The sequence below is a fragment of the Rhagoletis pomonella genome, unplaced genomic scaffold (genome assembly GCF_013731165.1).
Source record: "Rhagoletis pomonella isolate Grant_MI unplaced genomic scaffold, Rhpom_1.0 Rhpom_scaffold_00011, whole genome shotgun sequence".
NCBI lineage: Eukaryota > Metazoa > Arthropoda > Insecta > Diptera > Tephritidae > Rhagoletis > Rhagoletis pomonella.
In genome coordinates this window covers 14,486,378-14,509,392 of record NW_023458565.1, presented here as the reverse complement: position 1 = coordinate 14,509,392, position 23,015 = coordinate 14,486,378, and the positions used below count along the sequence as shown (strand labels likewise).

Below are 23,015 nucleotides of genomic sequence, written 5' to 3'. Positions count from 1 at the left end.
CACCACCACCACCACCTCGCCCTCAAAGTAGCTGCTCCATAGATTATGTGGAAATAGATCAAATCCGTCCGGCGACGCGAGATCGCGAAGGTGAACGATTTAGAGATCTACAGCCTGGCATTTGGCAGCCTCAGGTTGTGCGGACGATTAGCACACCTGAACTGCATTCACACGTCTATAGCAATGATGTTGGCGGCACGCCGTTGAACGCCGAGTGCGTACAAAGCACAGACGTCGAGTACCAAAGATTAACACAGAATCCAATTCAGCGGGAGATGGGTCAAAATTTGAGTTTACGCCGACCGCGTATCTCACTGACTTGGGTATTAAGAGAGCAACAACAACAGCAACAACCAAACGAAGTACAAACGCCAACGAATGACGACGACGAGCCGGGAACTACAAAGAAACTCGTTAATGGCACAGCGGCAGAAACACCAAATAATAATAACGGTTGCATGAATGGTAGGCTAGAATCCAAGCAGCGCACAGAATTGGTGCCAACGCAGTTGACCACTACGTCTACCACAAACACTGCCACCACCACAACTACAACGACAACGAAACGTTATCGTCTCAAGCAGCTGCCCGGCAGCACTGATCCACTCAATGGGTACGCCACCACGCCCACCGCACACATGCCAGCTAATGCTTTGGCGCCACAAAAGTTCTTCAGCAACCAAAACTTACTGGAATACAAAGAAAAGTCAAGAGCGCCCTCCCGCGAGCTATTGTTCGTCTGCACGCCACAGCGATTGCCGAAGAGTTACGATACCAGCGAAGCGCTTTCGTTGGCCAAAAAACGCAATGAGATACGTAAGAGGCTTGCAGCTAAGATGGCAACATTGCAGGCAAATGGCAGGCCGCACGCAGACGGCGCTGAGGCAAGTCAGTTGGACAGAAATGGTTGCGCCTCGGTAACAGCGACAGGTGCGGCTAATGGTGTTGTTCTAGAAAAGGATGAGCTAAAGTCATTGAAGGGCACTTACTCCGAACCGAGTTTGATTGCTGCTTCGGAGGGACATCCTCGTCGTCACCGTCACCGCAAACGACGCGAACGCATTCGCGGACCAAAGTTTGGTTACGAGATTAGCAATGTAGATGAATTCCTCTCCAAGTGTTCACTGGCCTCGCCTGGCAATATACCCGTCGTACTGTCGGCTGCCAGTACGCTTTACCAAACGCGGCCGGGACAACATCAAGTTGAAGTGCCGCTGCCGCTGGGCATGGTCGTGAATGCGGTATTCAAAAATCAAAACTGGCTGTATGTGCAAACACCGCACGCTGAGGAGGGCTATGTAGGTTACTCTTGCTGCCTGCCGCTAGGCATACTCCCACCCACCGCGCGTAGCAGCGCCGCTAACCCCAGCAAACCAGCGCCGTGTTGGGAGTCCAACGGTGACATATTTCCACGTCCTGGCGGTAATATGACTGACTCAGAAAAGGAGATACGTCTGCGTGGCGGCACACGCTCCGATGGTGCGCGTACGCCGCGCGGCAAGCGCGGTGAAGCAGTCGGCACCGATGTGGATGCGAAAAACGGCAATGCCTCAGTCGTATCCGCAGCTGCCTCCACTTGCGGTGAGCAACAGGTAGATCGGCTGTATTTGCGCGCGGCATCGCAGCCGCGTCTAGTCGAAAAGGCATACGCGCAGCTCAAATCCACCAAGCAGGCACTGGCGCTACACAACAGCGGCAACGATGAATACGTAACACTGCAGCAGCAGCAGCAGCAGCACAAGTCAAAGTTGCATGTGCAGAAGCATATGCAACAACAGCAACAACTGCAGCAGCTGCATCACAAGCACCTCATCAATGGGCCGTACATCACGAACGGCCACAACGGCCAGCACCTACATCCAAAGAACATTGCGAACATTTCGTCAGCGGCTAGTGTCTCAAATGCCGCGAGCGTTGCGTCGGTATCGCATAGCGCCAGCTTTGCGTCGAAAGCTCCGGCCAATGGGAGCTTACATAACGCTAATGCGAATCAGCAGCAACACGGCAGTGTGTTGCACATGGCCAGTCGAAAGCAGCATGGCTTACGTCAAACGCTCGTCGCCATCAACACCGATTACGCCACCGACAGCATTGTGCTGCACAAGGGTGAAATTGTGACGCTCTGCGAGTGTCGTGAATCCAAAGATCATCGACAATGGTTCTATGTGCGTACCCGCGACGGCCGTGAAGGTTACATACCCGCCGAGGTGGCAGGCCATGGGTACTTGTAGGCGCATGCGCACGCACACCCATACATTTTGCATACTAATCATTTGAAAGTGAAAAGATTTTTCTAGTTGTAAGTTGCACCACACTCATTCCAGTCGCTTAGTCTGTAGCAGCTTAGAACTTATTAATAAATATTATCAATTATTAGACGACGTACACAGTATTTGGCTCAAGACGAAGAGGGAGAATAGATATACGTACCTACATACATATGTATGTATGTATCTAATTTTATCGACTATGTATTTATGTATGCTAATAAAAGTGTTATATGTACTTTAAGTATAAAAACGTTGTTTGTATGTACATATGTGTATGAACTTCATAACGAAAATTGCAATGAAAGCTGTTTACAAAAATTAAATAAATTATTATTCCATCACACAAATTTAAATAAAAAAAAACCTTGCGAATTATTATTAAATAGTAGATATTAATTGATAAGGGGTACACATAGGCAAGGGAAAAGGTCTAGAGGTGCCAGATCGAACATACATACATAAAATAATCGATTTTTGGATCGGTACGCATTGAAATAAAAGTATTCAAATTTCAAATATAATACATTTTTATAGAATTTTTTAAATTATTGTAATGCCAAAAAAAAACCGGATCTACATGTATGTATATGTACATATATTTATTGTTATTCTTACTTTCTTCAACATACGGTTCAATTTCTTTGACGAAGCCTGATCGGCCCATCCCTAATTACATACATATTCGGCCCTATGCTGAATATCGTCATCGTTAGTAAAAGTGACGATACGGCCATCTTCAGCCATTTTACTGATACGCTGACGATCGTCGACGATGACGAGGGCCAATTACCTCTTCGGATGATTCCTGCCACGGACTTGTCCATCACTGATATAAATAATACAAATATGGGATTGTTTAAAAATATGTATTTATTGAACTACAACACATGTATGCATGTAAGTATGTATGTACTATCGTAATATCTATATTCTTAACTGATTGTATATAAACATTGAAAATGCTGCAATAGGGCTACAATTAATGTATGTATGTACTTGTCTGCGGTGTCTGGCATAAAAATAATAATTTTGCTACTTTTAAAAACCTGTTATTTTTATTCCTTTGACGGCAAAATGATACTTGCACGCCAAAGAATTAATTAATTTGAATTAATAATTGGATCCATTTTTGAGTTTGTGAATTTGACTCGTTATTCTTTTAATTATTATTTTTTTTTTCAAATTACAATAATTAACTTTTAACTTTTTTTTTTGAAATTTCAAAACAAATTTTTTATTTTTGTTCTTTAAACACCACTTGTTAAGCTATCATTTTTATGCCTGACGCCACAACTATGCACTCAAACTCTTCTTTAAGAGTAAGAAGTTAGCACTTCCTGTAAGTTTATAGATTGGTTTTTTTGTCACAAATCCTATTCCACTTAATATGCTTCGCATTTTCGTATTGCTACAAGGTATCATTTCATTTAAAATTTTAGGTAATCACTCATATAACTTAGTTAAAATGCCTATATATGTATACAGGTATGTATATTCGTTATAACAAAATATACTAAATATAAAATTAATTTCTTAAAATTTGGCGAATTTATTAATTTTTTTATTTTTGTAAATATCATTAAATTTTATGGTAATAAATGACAGCTAAAATGTTAAAATATTTTAATCTAAAAAAAATTATTTGATTTTCGTACATGATTTAAGCCAAATTTTTGTAAAAGAATGTTTAGCATTTAAGATTGTGTTCTTAATTTTACAACGAACAATTAACACTTTTTAATGTTTTGTTTTTCTAAAATCTTTTAAATATTTTGGGATATCTAATTTTAATTATTGCATGATCTCACTCATTCATTTATGCATGTATGTATGTTTATTATGTTAAATATGCATGTATAGTTATTAAAAGTTTCATATTACACATGACAACCTTGTACATATGTATATACTCACATTTCCGCTTAATGGAATCATAACACTTTAATAATTGTTTATAAATCGATTACATAATGGGAAGAGGTACTTGTTTTTTGACTGACATTTTGTATGATTACGTGTATACATATTTTTATATATACTATACTAGTATAATGCCGGACTCCCACTGTACGCTAAATGGCAAACACTTAAATGACAAATTTGGCAATAAAAATATTTGCAACTAATTTAATAGATTAAGAAAAATAGTCATTAAGTTCGTTTCTGCAAGGCATTTTTTAAATGGCAATATTTTTTTGACAATTCAATGCCTAGTGGAAATCCGGCATAAGTATTTATTTAATCATTGCTTTTCGTAGCAATGAAAAATTGAGCAAAATTGAGCAAAATTAATTTACGTTTTTTAACGCAAATTTATGTAAATCGTATCGAAGTATAAAAACTTTTTCAACTGACAACTGGAAAATTTTAATTGAGCCAAGAAAAAATGCATTAGCGAAAAGATTTATTGATGAGTCATGTTGAGCAAAAACTGCATTCGTACAACAGCGCGGTTGAAAGGCAGTCCATAGAACAGTTAAAAAAATAGCGGAATTTGTTTACTCAGTCAAAAGATATTTCGCTTTAAAACAGAGACTTGATGCGTCCTCAATGCGCATTCAGAGTTTTTTAACTTTGACTTTTTTTAATAACGAACGAGCCTCATGAAAAAAATTTATTAAATGCTTATTAAATTTCGGCTGCGTGCTGCATTGTACTTCTGCACAGAACTCTTTTCGTTGAAAAAGTATTACGTGTTTTGTTAGTTGAGCTTCAATATCTGCCAATATCTTTTCTGCCACGAATCTCAACTTTGTTGCTTAATCTCGTTGAACTAGCAGATCAGGCTGGAACTTGACGTATATGTCGAAGGCGCCAAAATATCAGCATAAACTACCCTAATATTTTAGTACATTTTCATGTTCGGCAGATTTTTCTCTTTTTGAGCACACACTAACGCGAATTCGGGAAAGCAACATAGTTCGCAAGTCGCTAGCTTTCGAAAATCCTACTGCCAACCACGTACAGCCAATCGTCGGGTAGGTGGTTGGTGAACTATGCAGTACCAGTGTGGTCAGAAACCCGCAAATATGCCAGAGTGCTGGTCTACATACGACTGCAGACTGCCTTCTCGAACGACTTAGACGAGACGACGCCAGATACTCCCGGGAACTATACCAACAAGTTCTGTTTCCCACCCCAAAATGTATGTAAGACGGCACCCATATGACTGGAGAAGGGACATGAAGCTGCATTGATTAACTGGGAAACACCTGCCCAGCATACAAAGAGTTTAAAATGCATCACAATTTTCTGCATATCGCTAGCTAAAATTAAAAGTTGCTAAGTCCAATTTTTCTAAAACAAAGTATATATTTTGAAGCAAGAAGTATACACAATAAAAAATGCACAGTTACATAAAAGAACAAATCATCTAACCATTTCTATTCAGCTATACGCGAATGTTCTAAGTCCAAAAAAGCACACAATTTGCGTTGTGGAATTTTAATCGTTTTAAGTTGTTTGTTTTAGCTTAGAATACGCGAAATTTAAATTACAACTTAAATTGAGCTTGAAAGCCAATTCTTAGCCACTTTTCACTTTAAACTAGCGATGTGATGTATTTTGGATCGACGCCGAAACCGATTTGTCTCCAAGCTTCACCGTGACAAGAGGAGAAAAAAGTCTAAATAATGAGTAATGACTTCTTCCTCTTCCCGCTTATTAAGCACAAAATGCGTGGTGAGCGTTTTTCAAAATCTGAAGATGCCGTTGAAGCATTCAAGAAACTATATTGTTGAAGTATCCACTTCAGAGTGGCATAAATGTTTCGACAACTGGTTTCTTCGAATGTATAGATCGATCTTAAGGGCGAATATTTTGAAAAACAATAAAACTTTTTTTTAACAAAAAATTTAAATTTTCTGTTTTTGCAGAAACTTGCAGGATTACCCTGATATTTATTTAGGCAGCAGGGGAATTTCATTAATTTATATATATATCTGTTTCGCTTTTCTTTGTTTCTCTTTTTATATGAAATACATATGTACATACGAGTACTTAATGTGCATTATATGTTTGTATGCATGCTATAAATAATATCACTACTAATTAAAATATCAACCACACAACATACCCAGTAATGTTCATGCTTACAAAAAAACTTTTCAAATTATGTACATAAATCTAAAATTTGCTTAAATTAAAATGTACAAAATTTAATTTTTTTTTTAATTGAGCATATTGCAACAAATTTAATTACGAATATTGGCATCGTTTGCTTCTCAATTATACCGGAATTTAAGGCCAGCGGCCAGTGTTATTTTTATTAGTTAACGAAATCATAAAAAAAAATATACAAACATTATTCGAGCGTACAAATATACAAATATATATCGACTTAATGTTGGTGTATGCAGTTCGAAAATAGACAATATACAATTGAATAAATATTAAACAAATAAAAATGTTTAAAAATATATTTTAAAAAGGAAGCTACGCTGCAAACTTTTACACACTTCTAGAATGTGCAGCGCTGCTTTTCGTTCATATAAATATGTATGTGTGTGGGCGCGTTCAAATACGATCCACTTTCATATGTATACATTTTCAGCGTGGCATCTAACAATGGTCACTAATTTTTTCAGATGATTTCCATGTCGTCAGCACACGCGCTATATAAATTACTTTAAATTATACATACATAAACAGCAACTAGACGCATTTACACCAACAAATTAAATGTATCTACTGTTGTTTTTTCTATATAGCATGACCTGGACTGGAGCTAGGCGAGGCGGTTGATGCGTTATCACAAATGCTATCGCTTGTCGCATCCTCCGCCGTATTTGTCATATAGTGCTTAGCTAGCGCTGCCATTGATGTAGACGCAGTTCCATCTTCATCTTCCGCCGCTTCATCGAAGGCGGCAGCCGCTGTTCCGTTAGCTGTTGGTTTTTCTAGTAGATGACTCATTGCTTTCAAATTACTCGGCTTCTCCTCATCACGATTTATATTAAGCACGGTGTCGTTCATGCGATGATAATGCGGTTTCTGCGATGTACTCGGCCGCGAGTAGTCCAAGTGATCGTATTCATCTGTGAAATGTATGTAAATGGTATTAAATGTTGCTATAAATCATATAAATAATGAACACAAGTAAACAAATAAACGAAACTAAGACATTTGAGAAGGTGAAATATAACAGTGCATTTAGTATTGAATGCAATGTAAACAAATAAACTGTGCCTTAAGCGGTATGCTGTGGTGAAGAATATGAAAATTTTAACTTTTTTGCTACTAAAACACCGATTTCTCTTTTTACGCGATTTCTTTTAATTGAACTTAGATGTTCCTTTGCACGATTTTATTTTGTATTATGGTTTTATTTGTAACTATTTTGTACGCTTTTTGTACAGTTTTCTTTTCCCCCACCGTGTAAAAAGAGGATCAGGTGTACATATAAGAAAGAAAGTATTGAAAATGGAACAAACATTGGGAAAGAAGCTTCTAAATTTAATACGCATAGGTACTAGCTGAATGTGGGCCCATTTTTTGGAAATGTTTTCGTTTTGTCATTTTTAAAAGAAAGAAATAGGAACTTTTTTAGAAACAAAGTAAATGTATCTGTTAATTTTCTCCTCATAATAAGAAACTACTCATTATCTTCCATGTTGGAAAATTTTGGCTTAAACGAGCAGGGCACACCGAATTTCATCAAAAACGATTTTTTTACTTTGCGCATTTTTCTAAAATTAGTGGGCGATAACGTAAACCAACTTTGAAGCTCTTTCAGATTTATGCTTTTCTCGTTAAAACCAGCATATGCTCTGAATTTCATCAAAATCGGATAACATTTACTATTTCCGCCCACCAGACCTGTGGGCGTGGTAGCGCGTTGAATTTTACAATTTTACACATTTCTTCATTCCTAAGTGCCGAATAGCACATATACAAATTTCAGCAAATTTCTAGTAAGGTTCCTACTTTTGGCCGCAGCTTATATGGGGACGTCCCACTGTGTGTCGTCAGGATTTTTTTAATTAATTAATTAATTTTTTTAAATAAAAGATAAAATTGTGAAGAATAAGAAAAAAATGTTGTTTTATAAGGACAAACAGATATTGAAAATGCCCTTTTAATTAACTTTATTTTTTTTATGCTAATACAGTTTAAAGGACGAAAATCGAGGAAGTGGTCGTGTGTATATTAGTCCTTAACAAATATTTTTCAAAAATAAATACACTGCAAATTTTGAAGGATAGTCAAGGACTAAAGGATGTTTTCAATACCTTTCGACCTTATGCACTAAAAATTTTAAAAACTCTTCTAGTAAATTTTAAAATTTATCTGCCCTTCAAATACATTTTTTCAGGACAAAATTTGTGTTTAAGGGGCAGATAAATGTTAAAACCTGCCAGAGAAAATGGCCTTAGTGTGTATACAAAGTACTACAGTTCTACCAAATTTCTACGTCTCACTGCTGAAACCAATTGAATTTTATTACAGCTTTTCGAAATTTGCAATTCCTGATCGCTAAATCATATTCGTGGGTCTCCATCCCCAACTGCGCTCTCGCAAGTTACAACAGTGAATGTTTTAAGCGAATATTTCTAAGATTTCGCGAATTTCAAACATTACGATCGTGCTCAGCGATATCACTTTCGTCGCTAATCGAATGGACTACGAGGCTGATGTGTATTCAATAGCATTTAAGGTTTTACTATTTAAACAAAAATATACTAAAAAAAGTGAGTTACTCAGCAAGTGTAACTCCTCATGCTAAGCAAGTGTCAACTAGTAAGTGGGTACATAAAAACTACTACAAATAGAAATGTTTAAGAAAATTTACAAAACAATTAAATTAACTGACGATAGTTATACGCACACCAGACCACATATGATTGTTTGCTTGAATTTGCTTTCTTACCCTCAGGAAACAGTTTCTTGCTATACACTTTGACTACAAATGGTTGGCGTAAAATTGGCGTTTGCGTTTATGCATATTAAGATTGATGAAATTACAAAAGCAATCAAGTAAAATCGGATAACATAATAAATATTATAAGCTTACCGGGATTATAACCTTCTTTCTGCTTGATTTCATCGTAGACATGCTCCTCCTTCAAAGGATCTTCATATGGGTCGTAAACGTTTGGATTGGTGAGATCCGCATTTAAATTCTTAGCAAACATATCATGTGTAAAGTTTACAGAATACGAAGCAGCTGCAAAATTAAGAAATAATAATTATACAATTTTGAAGCGTCCTTCAACAGATTTTAACTCACATCCAGTGCTCGCATTCGAGTTATCTGTATACATGCCACTACGATCCAAATTGTTTATCTTTGGTCTCATATTGTTGAGTAAACGCTGTTGTTGTGTTTCTGGATAACCATAAACTGGATTGTCGAAATTTCGATCTGCCCAACTTTGACTTGGGTCACTAATATACTGTACATGTTGTATTTCGGTTTTCAAATTAGAAACGCGTCGACGATAATGAAAAACAACTGCCAATATAACGCCGAGTAGAATTAGGAAAATAAAGCAGCCCCAAACAATAGCTGACTGATTGGCTGCAAAAATCCACAAAAAAAAAACAACAAATCAAAATGGTTACCATTAAAAAAGGAACTAAATAATTTAGCGCTGGTGCTTACATCCCGCATGCGCTTGTTGTATGCGCTCTTCAGCCAACAGCATATCGCAATTATCGCCCGTATATCCCTTGCGACAAACACAACCGACAGCAATGTGACAGACGAAGTTCTGTGATGGGCACTCGCATTGGGTGATGCAGTGTTTGCCATAGAAACCCTCAGGACAAACTGTGTTGAAGGAAAATTAGAAAAGTGTTCAAAGTAAATATTCACTAGCCTAACAAAGTAAGCTGTACATACCTTCTTCACAACGCGTGCCCATCCAGCCAGCTGGACACACACAGAAACCGTCATTTTTGCGACAAGTGCCGCCATTTTGACAGCGACAATGTTGCGCGCAATTCGGTCCATAGTATTCATCCGGACAAGAAATGTTGCAATTGGCACCAGTCCAACCGGGTAAACACAAGCATTGGCCAGAGACATGATTGCACTCGCCACCATTTTCACAATGGCACTGATTCTTGCAACCTGGTCCGTAGTAACCGCTCGGACAGGGGTGTTTACAAGTCAAACCAATGTAGCCGGCGCGGCACACAATTTCACCGGTTATGTGGTCACAGCTGGTATTATCTACAAGTGTAAAATTTACTTGTGTTGGTAAAGTGTTTCAATAAAAGTAAATTAATTTAGCTTTTCTTACTTTGCGCTGACTCGGGACAGCGTTCTCTGCAACCCACACCGAAGAACCCATGCGCACATGGCTCTGAACAGTCAATACCAGTCCAACCGGCAGCACAAATACAACGTCCAGTGTCCGGATCGCACGAAGAGTTATTCAAGCATCTGCAAACTTGATCACAATTTTCGCCATAATAACCCGTTGGGCAATTGGTTTCGCAATGTACACCTTTTTTGGGTGTTAATTTTATTTTTTTTTGTGTGTGTACACAATTGCAACGTAAACCAAACGTAAACAACGCAACCAAACGCAACAGAAACGAACAATCAAACAATAAAGAAGAATGAAATAGAATATTAATTAAACAAGAATAAAATAAGTTTTAGATGACTGTATGAATTCAGTATTTTAATGCAGATGTGTAAAGGAGTAGGGAGGTGTGATTAGAATATTGTGTATCGATGAAATTTTGAGTCCTCTAAGAGCCTATCTTAAATCATGTATTGGGGTAAAGCTTATTTTATTACTGGGAGAAGGGATGCCGCTTGCTTCAAAACTGCGTACTATGCGAGGCATCAGAACAAAAATTACGTTGAATCACAATCGAACGCACATACCAGACTAAACATGAAGTTCCTTGGCCGCAGTGTTTGAAAACTGTCGTCGGCAAAATGCAAATATACTACCTTACAATGAAACTTAAAAGTGGGAAAATAGTTTTCAAAAGTCAGGATTCGTTCGGCGACGTAAGAATTTTACGGTAAGAGATATGTATGTAAGTGTCAGATTTGTGGTGACAGCGATACTTCGTTGCCAAGTACCGTTGTTATTGTAACAGAAAAATATATTCCACAAACAATTTTGTGGAAATCCTGCTGAGGTGACAGTTTTCGAATAGTGTAGACCCGACTTTCGTCAAGGAAACGTTTTTTAAAATATCGAGTCCTTTTCTATTTTTCCACTACTGTATACTTTTTTGTTAAACAATAAGAACTAGAAATTAAATTAAATTAAATTAAGAAAAGTTAAAATAAAAAAATTCAAAATAAATGAATATTACTAAAAAATATATGAAAATAAAAAATGTTCTTTTTAAATAAAGAACGTCTAGAAATTAAAAGGAAATTAAGTAACAAAATAAAAAAAAAATTAATTTTAATAAAGGAAAAAAATTTAGGTTCGTGAGAATTAAATGAACTTGAAAAATACTGTCTTTAGAGCAGTAAAGTCTAAAATATTTAAGATATTTTAATTTGAAAAAGAACAAATAAATTAAAAGGAAAAAATAAAAGAAGTCTCTTAATATCTGTGGTCACAAGCAATAACCGTCTAAGTCGACTTAAGAATGAATGGAGTTATATATGCTATCGCATTCTTCAACCCTTATTCCATGGGTACGTTAAATTCCCATCTCGCCAGCTAGACTACTTAAAAAGTTATAGACGAAAATATTTTGGTTTCCCCATAAGGCTAACATTACAATCCAAATGTTTAAAACGTTTTTCTCGAATCCAGGGTTTTGGACTTAGGCGGTTATTGCTTATGACCACAGATATTAAATGAAATTAAAAAAATATTTTCCGTCTTAAAAAAATAAAACCTAAAAATTAAAAGAAAAATAAATTAAATAGAAAAAATGTACTACAAAAATTTTTAAATAAGTTGCAAAAAAGTAAATGATGTAATTAAAACAATAAGATCTTAAAGTTAAAAAGAAAAAAAATTAAAAAATAAGTAAAAATTAAATGAAATTGAAATAAAGTTTTTTTAACGATAAAATATGAAAATTAAAATAAAATTTAATTAGAAAAGAAAAAATTAATTAAATTTAAAAAAGAAAGAAAAACATAAAATAAGTTTCTAAAAATTAAAGTAAATTAAAAAATAATAAATGAAAAATAAAGTAATAAGTTGCAAACAATTAAATGATATAATTAAAACAATAAGATCTAAAAGTTAAAAAGACTTAAATTTAAAAAAGAAAAAAATGAATTTTAAAACGAAAAAAAATTAAAAAAATAAGTAAAAATTAAATGAAATTAATTTTTGACACAAATATTTTTTAACTTTATGAAATGCTATACCTACTTTACGTTTTACTGTCTAAAAAATCAATCAAACCGATAAATTTTTACGTATGCCTGGTGCATTTTAAACAATTGTGATGTATTTGAGCAAAGGCCGACTGCCTTTCCAAATACTTGACTATTTAAATTTCATATCTTAGGACAATTATTCCCACTATACACATCGCTGATAATGCCGGATTTACACTGCATATTAAGTCATGAAGACTGTTTCCACATAATATCTTTAAAATTTAATGTAACTTTTGCCATTGCATTGCCTAATGGAAGTTGGGCATTAAATTTCAATGTCTAAATGTCGTTATGAAATATACCAGAAATGAAGTCATAACGTTCTTTTCATTTTGTTTCTTTTGTTTTTGCATTCAAAACAGTGCATTATTTTCGAGTTAATGTCTTGACCTAATTGCAGGTATGTGTTTAATTTTCAAAATTTGATGCGCATGCAAGTAGTATGAAGGAGTGTTATCGGGTGTGAGTATGTGTTAGTCAATATGTAAGACAGCTGCTTCACCGCGCTCAACCAACAACCAACAACCAACACAACCTACCTCCCCAGCCCTGCTTGCAGACACACTTGCCCGTGGCCGAATCACAGGCGATCGTATTATTGGCATCACATTCGCATTGCAACTCACATCCAAGGCCAAATGTAAACGGCTCACATTTCTGATCACATTTTTCGCCCATCCAGCCGGGCGCACAAGTGCAAGTGCCATTTTGAGGATTACAACCCGCATTATTTTTACAGTCACATTTGAATTTACAATTTTCGCCGTAGTAGTACAAGTCGCAAGGACGATCACATTTGATATTACGCCAACCGGCAGTACAGCTACACTGTCCCGTCTCAGGTGAGCACGCTGCACCATTTTCACACTCACATTTCTGTGCGCAATCCTGCCCATAACGACCCTCCGGACAACGCTCCTCGCACTTTTCGCCCTGGAAACCTGGCGCGCATATGCAAGTGCCATTAATCGGTGAGCAGCGCGCATAATTTGCACATTCGCAATTCAATTCACAATTAGGACCATACTTTAGGAATGGGCAAGGTCGATTGCATTGCGCGCCACTCCAACCATTCTCACAGTAGCATTTGCCCGTCTCCGGATGACAGACGCGCGTATTGAGCGCATCACAGTCGCACGTCTTATTGCAATCTTCGCCGTATTTATCGTAAGCGCAAACGCGCTCGCTGCAGTCATCGCCACGCCATCCAGGCGCACATTGGCAGGCGCCTGTCGCCTTATCGCAGAGCGCATCATTCTGACACTTGCATTTCTCCGTGCAGTTTAGGCCGTAGGTGTTGAATGGGCATTCCTCGTAGCACAGTTCACCCAGATAGCCAGGTGGGCATTCACACTTTCCGCTTATGTGATGACATGGCCCCCCTTTGAAGCACTCACATTGCTCTTTGCAGTGTTCGCCAAAGAATCCAACTGGACACTTATTCGCGCAAACATCACCCGTCCAACCCGCCGGGCACAAGCAAGCCCCACTCTTCGGATCACATTTGCCGCCATTCTGACAGCGGCAATCTTGTTTACATTGCACGCCATGTTTGCCATCAGGGCAGAGGTCTTCACAACTTCGCGTATGAACAAATGGTAGGGAAACAAAATAAAATAAAATGTAAATAATTTAACTGATAACAATTTTTGGCTGAGTATTAGATTGGCTACATACCCAACCGAATGGTATTAACATTAGCTATGTTTTTCTTTATGAATTATTAACCCTAAACCTTTCAATAGCAAACAACTTACAGTGGGCCCGTAAAGCCAGGCGCACAATTGCATTCGCCTGAAATGTGATGGCAGCTGCCGCCATTCTCACAGCGACACTCCTCCATACACTTGGCGCCGTAACGATCCGGCGGACATGTATCGCCACATTTCTCACCCGTATATCCTTTGGCGCATTCACATTCACCGGTGGCGGGATCGCATGTGGCATTGTTTAAGCAGTCGCAAGGTTTGCTGCAATCGCGTCCCCAGTAACCAGCTGGGCAATCTATATAGGAATTTATTTTGGTGATTATTTAGTTATATGAACAGATGCTCGTAGTAAGTATCAAAATTGTGCCTGAATTATTGTTGCTTTTGTTTGTTATTTGCTTGCGAAAGCCACTTTGCTTAGACTGGATCACAGTTAAGTTGTTAGATACACGAACTTTGAGCAAAGTGTTTGGGTGCGGGGGGGTTGAGATTAGGGGACTAGCGGATTTACGACACTTGTAGGATTCGATAAAAATATGAGTGTTTAGCGTGAATGTAAAGTGTGTGAAATGTTTGCTGTTTTTGGCGCATATAAAGAAGTGACATTGTTTACATGAAGCAAAAAAGCAAATTACTTAACACAAAAACGAAAGCGATAAGAAAATATGAATGTATAAAAGCGTGATAAAGCAAAAATTATTATTTTACGATATGCCTTAATATAGTATGTAGGTTCCACCTTTGCACCTCCATCGTTTTTATAAGGCGTTAGAATGTAATAAATACGCTTAACTATTTACACTACGTAACCAACATCATATAAAAATAAAAGTTTTTCTGAATACTACTTTATAGAACTGAATAAAAAATGTGCAGTAAAACAATCCTTATACAGTCTCAATAAAATAGTGTCATTAACGTAAAAGAGTGTGAAATTTTGAGCTTGAATACTGCTGCAAACGGATAATTGCAATGCCTAATCACTTTCAAACAAAGTACGACATTAAAATCTACAACAAGTTACGTAGTGTGTGTAATTTAGTTAAAATTTTGATAAATGAACTATGAACAGTTAACGTCCAACAAACGGAAACAATAACAAAAACAAACAAGGTACTAAAAGCAACTATAGACACATTTGCACAAAATATAATTATAAATATGTATATAAATAAAAATAAATATATATAAAAAACTCAACCAACTTATATCGCACGTATCGCCACCCCAGCCTTGTTCGCATTTGCACTTCTCCGGCGCAATACATTTGCCATGTTCGCATTTTTTACTGCATTGGGGTATACAACCGTCACCAATCAGATTTTCCGTGTAACCATCTGGAATAAGAGAAATTATTATTTAAAGTATATACAATTTTAGAATGTTTCAAGTTTATAAATGTTTTTATTTTTAAGTCTAGTTCCAATTACTTTGTGCTTCTCAAGCAGAAAATCATATACCGGGAAATGAATGTCAGTAAGGACAGCATGTCCTACAACATAAAATGTGACTTGGTACTCAGCACTAACTTACAGAATCGTTGAAACAAAAATGTAGATAAAAATGGCCAGTACGTGAAAAGCAGTCACAGAGAATTCTTTTTACGGACAAGGATATTTTCACTGTGGAAGAATCGTATAATAAACAGAACGATAGGGTGTATGCTTTGTCATAACGACATGTGTCCGAACTCGTTCCGAAAGTTGAACGTGGCCCCCACGCAGCTCCTATGATGTTTTCAAAAAAACTCCGCTCAAGCTCATAGGGTCAACTGACATAAAATCTTGTTACTAACTTCATTTTCACGGATTATTGGCCATCTGGTGCCCAGACCTCAATCGATTGGACTATAAATTATGGTGCATTTTAGAGGCTAAGTCATTGCTTTCACTACTCGACCACCAAGTGTTTAGTCTTGGAAGAGCGCTCTTATCCGAGCAGAGCGAAATTTCCCATTGCATGGGGTGGTGTGGCTAAGCCGAATTCGCCGCTGCTGGAAGGCAAATGGCGACTATTTCGAATATGCTGTTCCACAATCTTTAGCCGTTAAGCTGAGTGTTAAGGGCATGTTTTTCGGGTTCTGCGATTTGCCACTTTTATACAATAGAGGAAATTATAAAACGCTGTTTTTTATTCACGACGATTTGAAGTGACGAATTTAATGCTGTAGCACTTTTTTAAATAATTATACTTTATAGGTTTTCAGTGAGTTATTCACCGACTTTAGTGCAAAACTGGATTGACAAAGAAAATAACCAAAATGTTCTGAATACGGTTACGTTAAAAGATTTCTACATCATTTGAGGGTTAAAAGCAATAAGCCCATCTTTATAATTTCCTATTCCTAAGAAAAATTAAAGCAGATGTCAAGTTTCAGCGAAATCTGTGCACGTTAACTATTCTTTCCACCTGCCTCCGTATAGTCGAAACACTGCGCATTTTAGTCTCTGTTGCTTCCTAAATCAAAATATGTGATTTCACTCTAAACTAGCGATATGTAAGTATAACGAATACACTCTTTAAAATATCATAAAAATCCTTATGGATAATTTCACTTTTCAAGAAATTCATCAAAATTCGTATATTTCAGAGCGATAGCTTCTTTGCTTACGCGGCTGCATTAAGCGGTTTCAACCGAGATAAGATTCAGTGATTTTGCTTCCACAGAGGCTGTTTGATTAAGATAAATGTTTCTATCGCATACCAACAATTAATTGCTAAATGTATGTACATATGTATGTACTATGTGCATTGCACCCACATACCCGTGTGGACAGCTGATTAAGTTAAGTGACATTTGGATTATTTTTGTTTTGTCTATTTAACGTATACAATTGCTTTATAAAAGTCTAGAACATTAATAAGCAGCACCGCATAAATCCACATTTCAAATTTTGTACAAAAATTATAAAAATTCAACAAACTTTAACAATAACACCCAAAAACTTTAAACTGTTATTCAGAGTTTGTAGAAAAATTTTAGCTATGCAGTTCTATAGCTCATTAAATTTTAGTAGGTTAAAGTGCAAATTTCAAGACGCTAGGAAATCGCGTTGATTTTTAATAATTGTTTTGGCTGACGGTGTTGTACATTTTCTCCCACCCATATAAGTTTTTATAAAAAAAAAATTACAGACATTAAATAAACAAAAGAAAAATAGCCAAAACTGATCAAAATATCACGTAACTTAATCAGTACATATGTACATATGGACGCATAATGGTAATAATTTGATTTTCTATACCCACCACAACATGCGCGTACAATACGCGTTTTCATAAGCGTACGCGTCTTATTAATAGTGCGATGTTTTATTTGATATGTCGAGCAACGTGGTGGCACATTGAGACACCAAACTGTTTGGCGTTCCTGATATGATTGCAGTTCGGTGGTGGTGACCTCAACAGGATAACTGCAAAAGGAAAATAACAAATAGTTAGTTTTCATTAATTATGAAGTACGTACAGTACATTTAGTTAAGTAAATACTCACTTTTCGCGTTTCTTACAAACATTTGGCCCATCCAATCCCTCAGCTAAATTGACGAGTAAATCTTTCGAGCAGGCAACGTTTATGCCGCACAAAATTATGAGCAGAGATAAAAGTTTGCAATATTTTGCTGTTGCCTTTGTTGCTATTGATGGCATTTTGCCTTGTGTTAAGCGGATACGCAAATGGTTTTATGGAAGAGTACGAAGTGCCAGTGTACAGAAGCTATTTGTACATTTAAATGTATACATATGTATGTAGGTATGTATGTATGTATTATTTATGTACGATAACTATAAGCAGTCAAGTGATAAAGGAACGAATAATAAAACGCAATTGCTTTCGATGTGATTAAATTATGCCACGCATAGTTCCAGCGCTGATGATTCAATGGCTACATATGGACAATGGTATACTGGCATCAGTGAAGAATTGCCATATCAGAGTGTACCATTTAACTGTAACGAAGAAAGAAAATAAACAAAATTGGATTAATATTTCATTGTATGCGTATAGGAATAATTTTATAGACAGTAGTATGCATCATATAGCATATACACATTTTGCGAAATTTGAATGCAAAATTAACAGGGACAGTCAGTCCCGCTTAATTATGCATATTTTCTGAGCTAAAAATATTTTGCTTTTGCTGCTTTTATTTCTATTTGCTGGAAGAATGTAAGGCGATCGATTAAGTAAGTGGTTAGTGAAATATTCGATTTTGCTGTGAGTTTATTGAATTATTGATTTCTAAACAACGTGCTGATATGGTTATTTATTAGGGCTTCAATGTTGAATAATTAGGTTCAATAGTTACATACAGTGGCGGTCAAAAATGGATGAATGGTATTTCGGTTTTAATATTTACAATGTTTTTCAAGCTACAAATTTTTTGAATGTTTTTTATTAAATATAGTTCATGCTTAAACAAAAACTATATAAATCACACTTCCAAACTTTATACAAAACTTCCACTTTTAGCATGAAAAACATTGTAAATATTAAAATTTAAACACCATTCATCCATTTTTAACCGCCACTGTACATATATCGCTGGCTTAGAGTGAAAATTTGTCAAGTCCAAATTTCTTTCAAATTTTACAGGGGAAAAGAAAAACTTCCCAAATTCACTTTCTTTAAATATTTTCTTTGATAACAAAATTTTTGCGTATTTAAAGCAAAAGATATCTAAACAAGAATCGGTTTATTCTTTTGATCTTATAGGATTTTTTGTGCTTTCTTTGGACTTAGCAAACTTGAGCTTCATTGCAAAAGTAAGTTATTCGGCCCTTTTGGAAACTATGCATTTTTAGTTTCTCTTGTTTCGTGTATCGAAATATGAGATTTGGTACTTGTGGACTTAGCAACTTTTAACTTTAAGCCAGCGTTATGTAGAAATATCTAAATAAATATCGCTAGCTCAAAGTGAAATGTTGCGAAGTCCATTGATACAAATTTGACCTGAGTCTGAAAATAACCGACAAATATTAAAATCATTGCAAAATCGTTATTTTTTTGTAATTTTTATTTTTTCGATTAAGAATAATCATTAAATTTGGATTTCGTTTTTTTTATGTTTTGATCAAATTAGATCGTTATTTTCTGATTTTTATTTTTTCGATCATTCGTTACAGAGAAGAGAGTGCGGTTTTATAACCGATTTAAATGTTTACTTATCTAAAAAATTAAGCTTGAAAATAACCCTTATTATAAATATGTCAGAAAAAAAATCAAAAATACCGATCAAAAATTTATCTAAAAAATAAAATCCAAAAATAACGCCAAAAATTTATCGAAAAAATAAAAATCCAAAATAACGATCAAAACTTTAAATAAAAATCAAAATATATATGACGACCAAAAACTGACCGTAAAAAATTTCAATTAAAAATAACGATCAAAAATTGATCGAAAAAATAAATTCATAAAATAATGGTAGAATTTTCATTATAAAGATCATAACCGTTACAAAGTTCTAACTCACAGAATATCACTTAGTGAACAAAGAGGCCATAAACGGCATTCAGCAAACGACTGTGACCATGCTCAAACCATTACCATTCTGGCATAGTTGGGACTGGATAATGGAGCTGGCTAAATTCTTACCTATCCAAAATATATTATATGTCTATATGTCTAGCTTTTGGACTCCAGCACTGCAACCAGTAAGTCCATTGTGCCCTCAACTCATCACAATACCTCAGCTAGCCCTAGAGGCTTTATAAATCTCTGAATAGATCCCGTGGGTAGGGAGTACACGGGCTCCTCTGATGGCCATAAATTGCCTATGCTACTCTCCCTTAAACGTGAAACACCCTAACACTTCAGAAGGAGGAGTAATGGCGTCTCCTCGGCAGCGTCACAGAAGCGACATGGGTGTTTTGACCAGATTCCCAGATTATACAAAGTGACTTCTTAGCCTAAAATTACCCGTCAAAAAGCCTGTAATTATTCTTAGTTTCTCCTTAGGGAGGCCCATTAGTAGCCTGTATGTTTTCAAACTGTACCCTCCTAGTAAATTTTAAGCTTGACGATGACCCGTGGTTTTACGCCAGTGAAGTTCCCGTTGCTTGGTATTCTCCTTTCTGAGCGATTCCTTAATCGTGCTAGGGCCTACTGAAAAAAATGGCTCGAGGCAGCGGCCCTTCTGGCTAACTGATCCGCCAGGCGTGTGCGCATTTCCGCCGTAATGTAAACACACGCCAGACCTTGAATCATAGTGAGGCTATGTCTCACCGTTTCCACAGTAGTTATGGAAGCCCAAGCCACTACCCGATAGGTTAGTATTGGTCGTACTATCGTGGTGAACATCCATCTTAGAATCCTCCGGAGTGCATCCCCGAATTTTCCCGCTGGAGGTTTACATACCCTCAGCGCACTTGTTGCCTTGGGGCGACTCAACATGAGTTCTGCACAGAAGTTCGGAGTGCAGGGTAAGTACCACATACTTCACTTCTGTGGCCACACGCCGACCTTGATCTCATCCAAGATCAAGTCCCTCATACCCTTGAGAGCGCTTTTCTTGTTGAGAAGGGGATGATGGCTGTCTTAGAACGATTAATATTCAAACATACATCCGCACACCACATTTTTGCTAGGTTAAGTCCTCTTTGGATGATCTCGCAGAGGGTGTTCTCTCTGGCGATAATCACTATGTCATTCGCGTGCCCTTGACAGCGGACACCCTCAGCAGTGATAATCTGTAGGAGCTCGTACACAACTTAGGTCGACAGCAGAGGGGATAACACCCCTCCTTGCGGGAAGCCTCCGTGCGACTTTTTGCTTCTTTAAACCGGAGAAAAATAAAATAAAATTAGCAATTAAATGAGGATTAAGTACAAAAACATTACATTTTAAATATCAAATAAGTTTTAATTGCTAAATATGGTAACTCTGTACATTCGAAAAGGGTGTAAAAATGAAAAGGCTTTGAAATAACAATTAAAAAACCATATTTCAAAACAAATATCCATAATCAGAAAACTTGAAAACAAACAAAAACCAAAACAGTTCTTTATTCAGAAAAAACACTCAACGCCGGTAGCAATTTTCAATCCAAGACATCAGCGAAATTGTACAGGCCTAAGAATCATGCACACTTACAAGGATGGTTTAAATTATGTTCCACTGTTGGCGGCACAAAGCACCCACATAACCAATGGCAATGGAGTTTGTCACAACTCAGCGCACCGGTGGTAAAAAACATATCGCAGCCGCAGTAACTACTTAAAGACACACTAAGTATAAACCCTATTTTTCTAGCGTTTCACCAAGGAACGGCGTCATCTGTTACAATGGCAACTATGAAGGTGACCTTAGCATGTTTGGCAGCAAGAGATTACACCGCCGCTTGGAACTGGTAGAAACCGATTCGGATACCGAGTATAAGCGTGAATTGGAAGCTTATCAGCCGCCGCAGCGCAGCGATAGAAGTCAACTGGCACGATTGGTTATATACTATTGCGATCGCGTCGTGCCGCCGTCAAGACGCAAGCTAGCCACAGCGTACACCTCTCGACTCTACAACAGTACGTATTACCAGCGCATGCGCGAAATGTTGTATGGAGCCTGCTGCTGGACGTTGTGGCTGTTGCGGTTGGTAATCTTCTCCATGCTGCGGCTGACCAATTTCAGCTATGGCTGTTGGCGTAGTTGTATTTTGTTGCGGAATACAGCACGTCGCCTGCTCTGGTGGATGACATTGGCGAAATGTGGTGATGTGAAACTTTTCTTTATGATTCTACTGGGAACGCCACTCGTGTTTGTCATAGCTATAGTCGGTTTCTTATTGTCCATTTATTGTGCGCTACGCGATTGTCTGAGCAGTTCAAATTTCTTTCAGCGATTTCGTATGAAATAAGCGCCATGTTTCTGAATATTTTTGCAACACTCATGCGACGCGGCATTACACTTGGAGTCGAGCGAAATTTCAGTTTACAACTTTTATAAAGCGCACACTACAAAACTAAGATTTATTTTAATTTTTTTTATGTACATATTTTGTATTAAATTTAGTAAAATAAATATAATTTTAACAATTTGCTTCGGGTGTTTTATTGTTTGTGCCTTTTTCATTGTGACGAGTATTTCCGTTTTAAATTAGCGTGCAATTGCTGGTTAATACATATGTTTGTATGAATGTGTAGAGAAGAGTGCAAAAATGCCGGTCTTTGTATGTATGTATGCAGATCCATTTGTGTGTATGTACATATGTGCAATACGGTGGTCAAAAAAAATAAAGTCGGAATTTTAATGCCCTCACCCCCTAGTAGTGTTCGACATCGAAAATTATACTCCGGTTTTTGGTTCTGAAATCAAAAAATGTTTAGAGGTCGCTCAAAGTTTTCCATGTATTTTATATACCTAATAAACATTTGGGTTGGAGATCCAAAAAATATGGGTCACGTTTTTTTCGATATAGAACAATCCTAGGGGGTGAGAGCATTAAAATTTCGACTTTACTTATTCACATGCATTTTTGGAACACCCTAATGTGCAATAACGTGGGCGAATACCGAGGTGCGTAATTGTTAATAGCATTTTCGACCCATAGAACTCAAGGCCCGAAAAATTTAAGCAAAGGAAAGTAAAACACTTAGCCGAACATTATGAAGGCTCCTTTCTAATAACATGCAAGAGAAAAAACAGATAGAAGAGTATTTTTAAGCGTTAACAAATTCCGGCAAGCGCGGTTTAGACAGCGGTCAATATCGATAGTAGTT

General features: G+C 36.8%; 3 protein-coding genes across 8 annotated transcripts in view; 2 read left to right on the top strand and 1 right to left on the bottom strand.

Moving 5' to 3' along the window:
* Positions 1–2,627, top strand: part of LOC118746660 — a 155,704-nt gene extending 153,077 nt beyond the window's left edge. For both annotated transcript variants that reach the window (XM_036480529.1, XM_036480528.1), the window contains exon 4: positions 1–2,627. In XM_036480529.1, the coding sequence (XP_036336422.1) occupies positions 1–2,231 (2,231 nt within the window). In that variant the 3' untranslated portion in view covers positions 2,232–2,627.
* A 3,528-nt stretch (positions 2,628–6,155) lies between these two features.
* The window catches only part of LOC118746658 (protein draper), a 39,822-nt gene continuing 22,962 nt past the window's right edge, over positions 6,156–23,015 (bottom strand). For 2 of the 5 annotated variants that reach the window (XM_036480521.1, XM_036480523.1), the window contains 11 exons: positions 17,797–18,251; positions 17,553–17,716; positions 15,509–15,640; positions 14,352–14,598; positions 13,134–14,173; positions 10,517–10,723; positions 10,114–10,446; positions 9,874–10,041; positions 9,499–9,789; positions 9,283–9,438; positions 6,156–7,306 (listed from right to left, as the gene is read on the bottom strand). In XM_036480521.1, the coding sequence (XP_036336414.1) occupies positions 6,972–7,306; positions 9,283–9,438; positions 9,499–9,789; positions 9,874–10,041; positions 10,114–10,446; positions 10,517–10,723; positions 13,134–14,173; positions 14,352–14,598; positions 15,509–15,640; positions 17,553–17,716; positions 17,797–17,951 (3,228 nt within the window). In that variant the 5' untranslated portion in view covers positions 17,952–18,251 and the 3' untranslated portion in view covers positions 6,156–6,971. Of the gene's footprint in view, positions 7,307–9,138; positions 9,172–9,282; positions 9,439–9,498; positions 9,790–9,873; positions 10,042–10,113; positions 10,447–10,516; positions 10,724–13,133; positions 14,174–14,351; positions 14,599–15,508; positions 15,641–17,552; positions 17,717–17,796; positions 18,252–23,015 lie in introns of all 5 variants that reach the window. The other 3 variants (XM_036480526.1, XM_036480524.1, XM_036480525.1) reach the window with 3 other exon arrangements.
* LOC118746659 lies at positions 21,213–22,241 on the top strand. Its single transcript, XM_036480527.1, has 2 exons — positions 21,213–21,485; positions 21,526–22,241. The coding sequence occupies exons 1-2, from the start codon at positions 21,385–21,387 to the stop codon at positions 22,151–22,153; spliced, it is 729 nt and encodes a 242-aa protein (XP_036336420.1). The 5' UTR covers positions 21,213–21,384; the 3' UTR covers positions 22,154–22,241.

Bases quoted from the DNA above. Each gene is read 5' to 3' on its own strand.
- LOC118746659 (XM_036480527.1), top strand. From the start codon at position 21,385: ATGCACACTTACAAGGATGGTTTAAATTATGTTCCACTGTTGGCGGCA. The intron at 21,486-21,525 runs GTGGTAAAAAAC...AACTACTTAAAG, and splicing joins TGTCACAACTCAGCGCACCG to ACACACTAAGTATAAACCCT.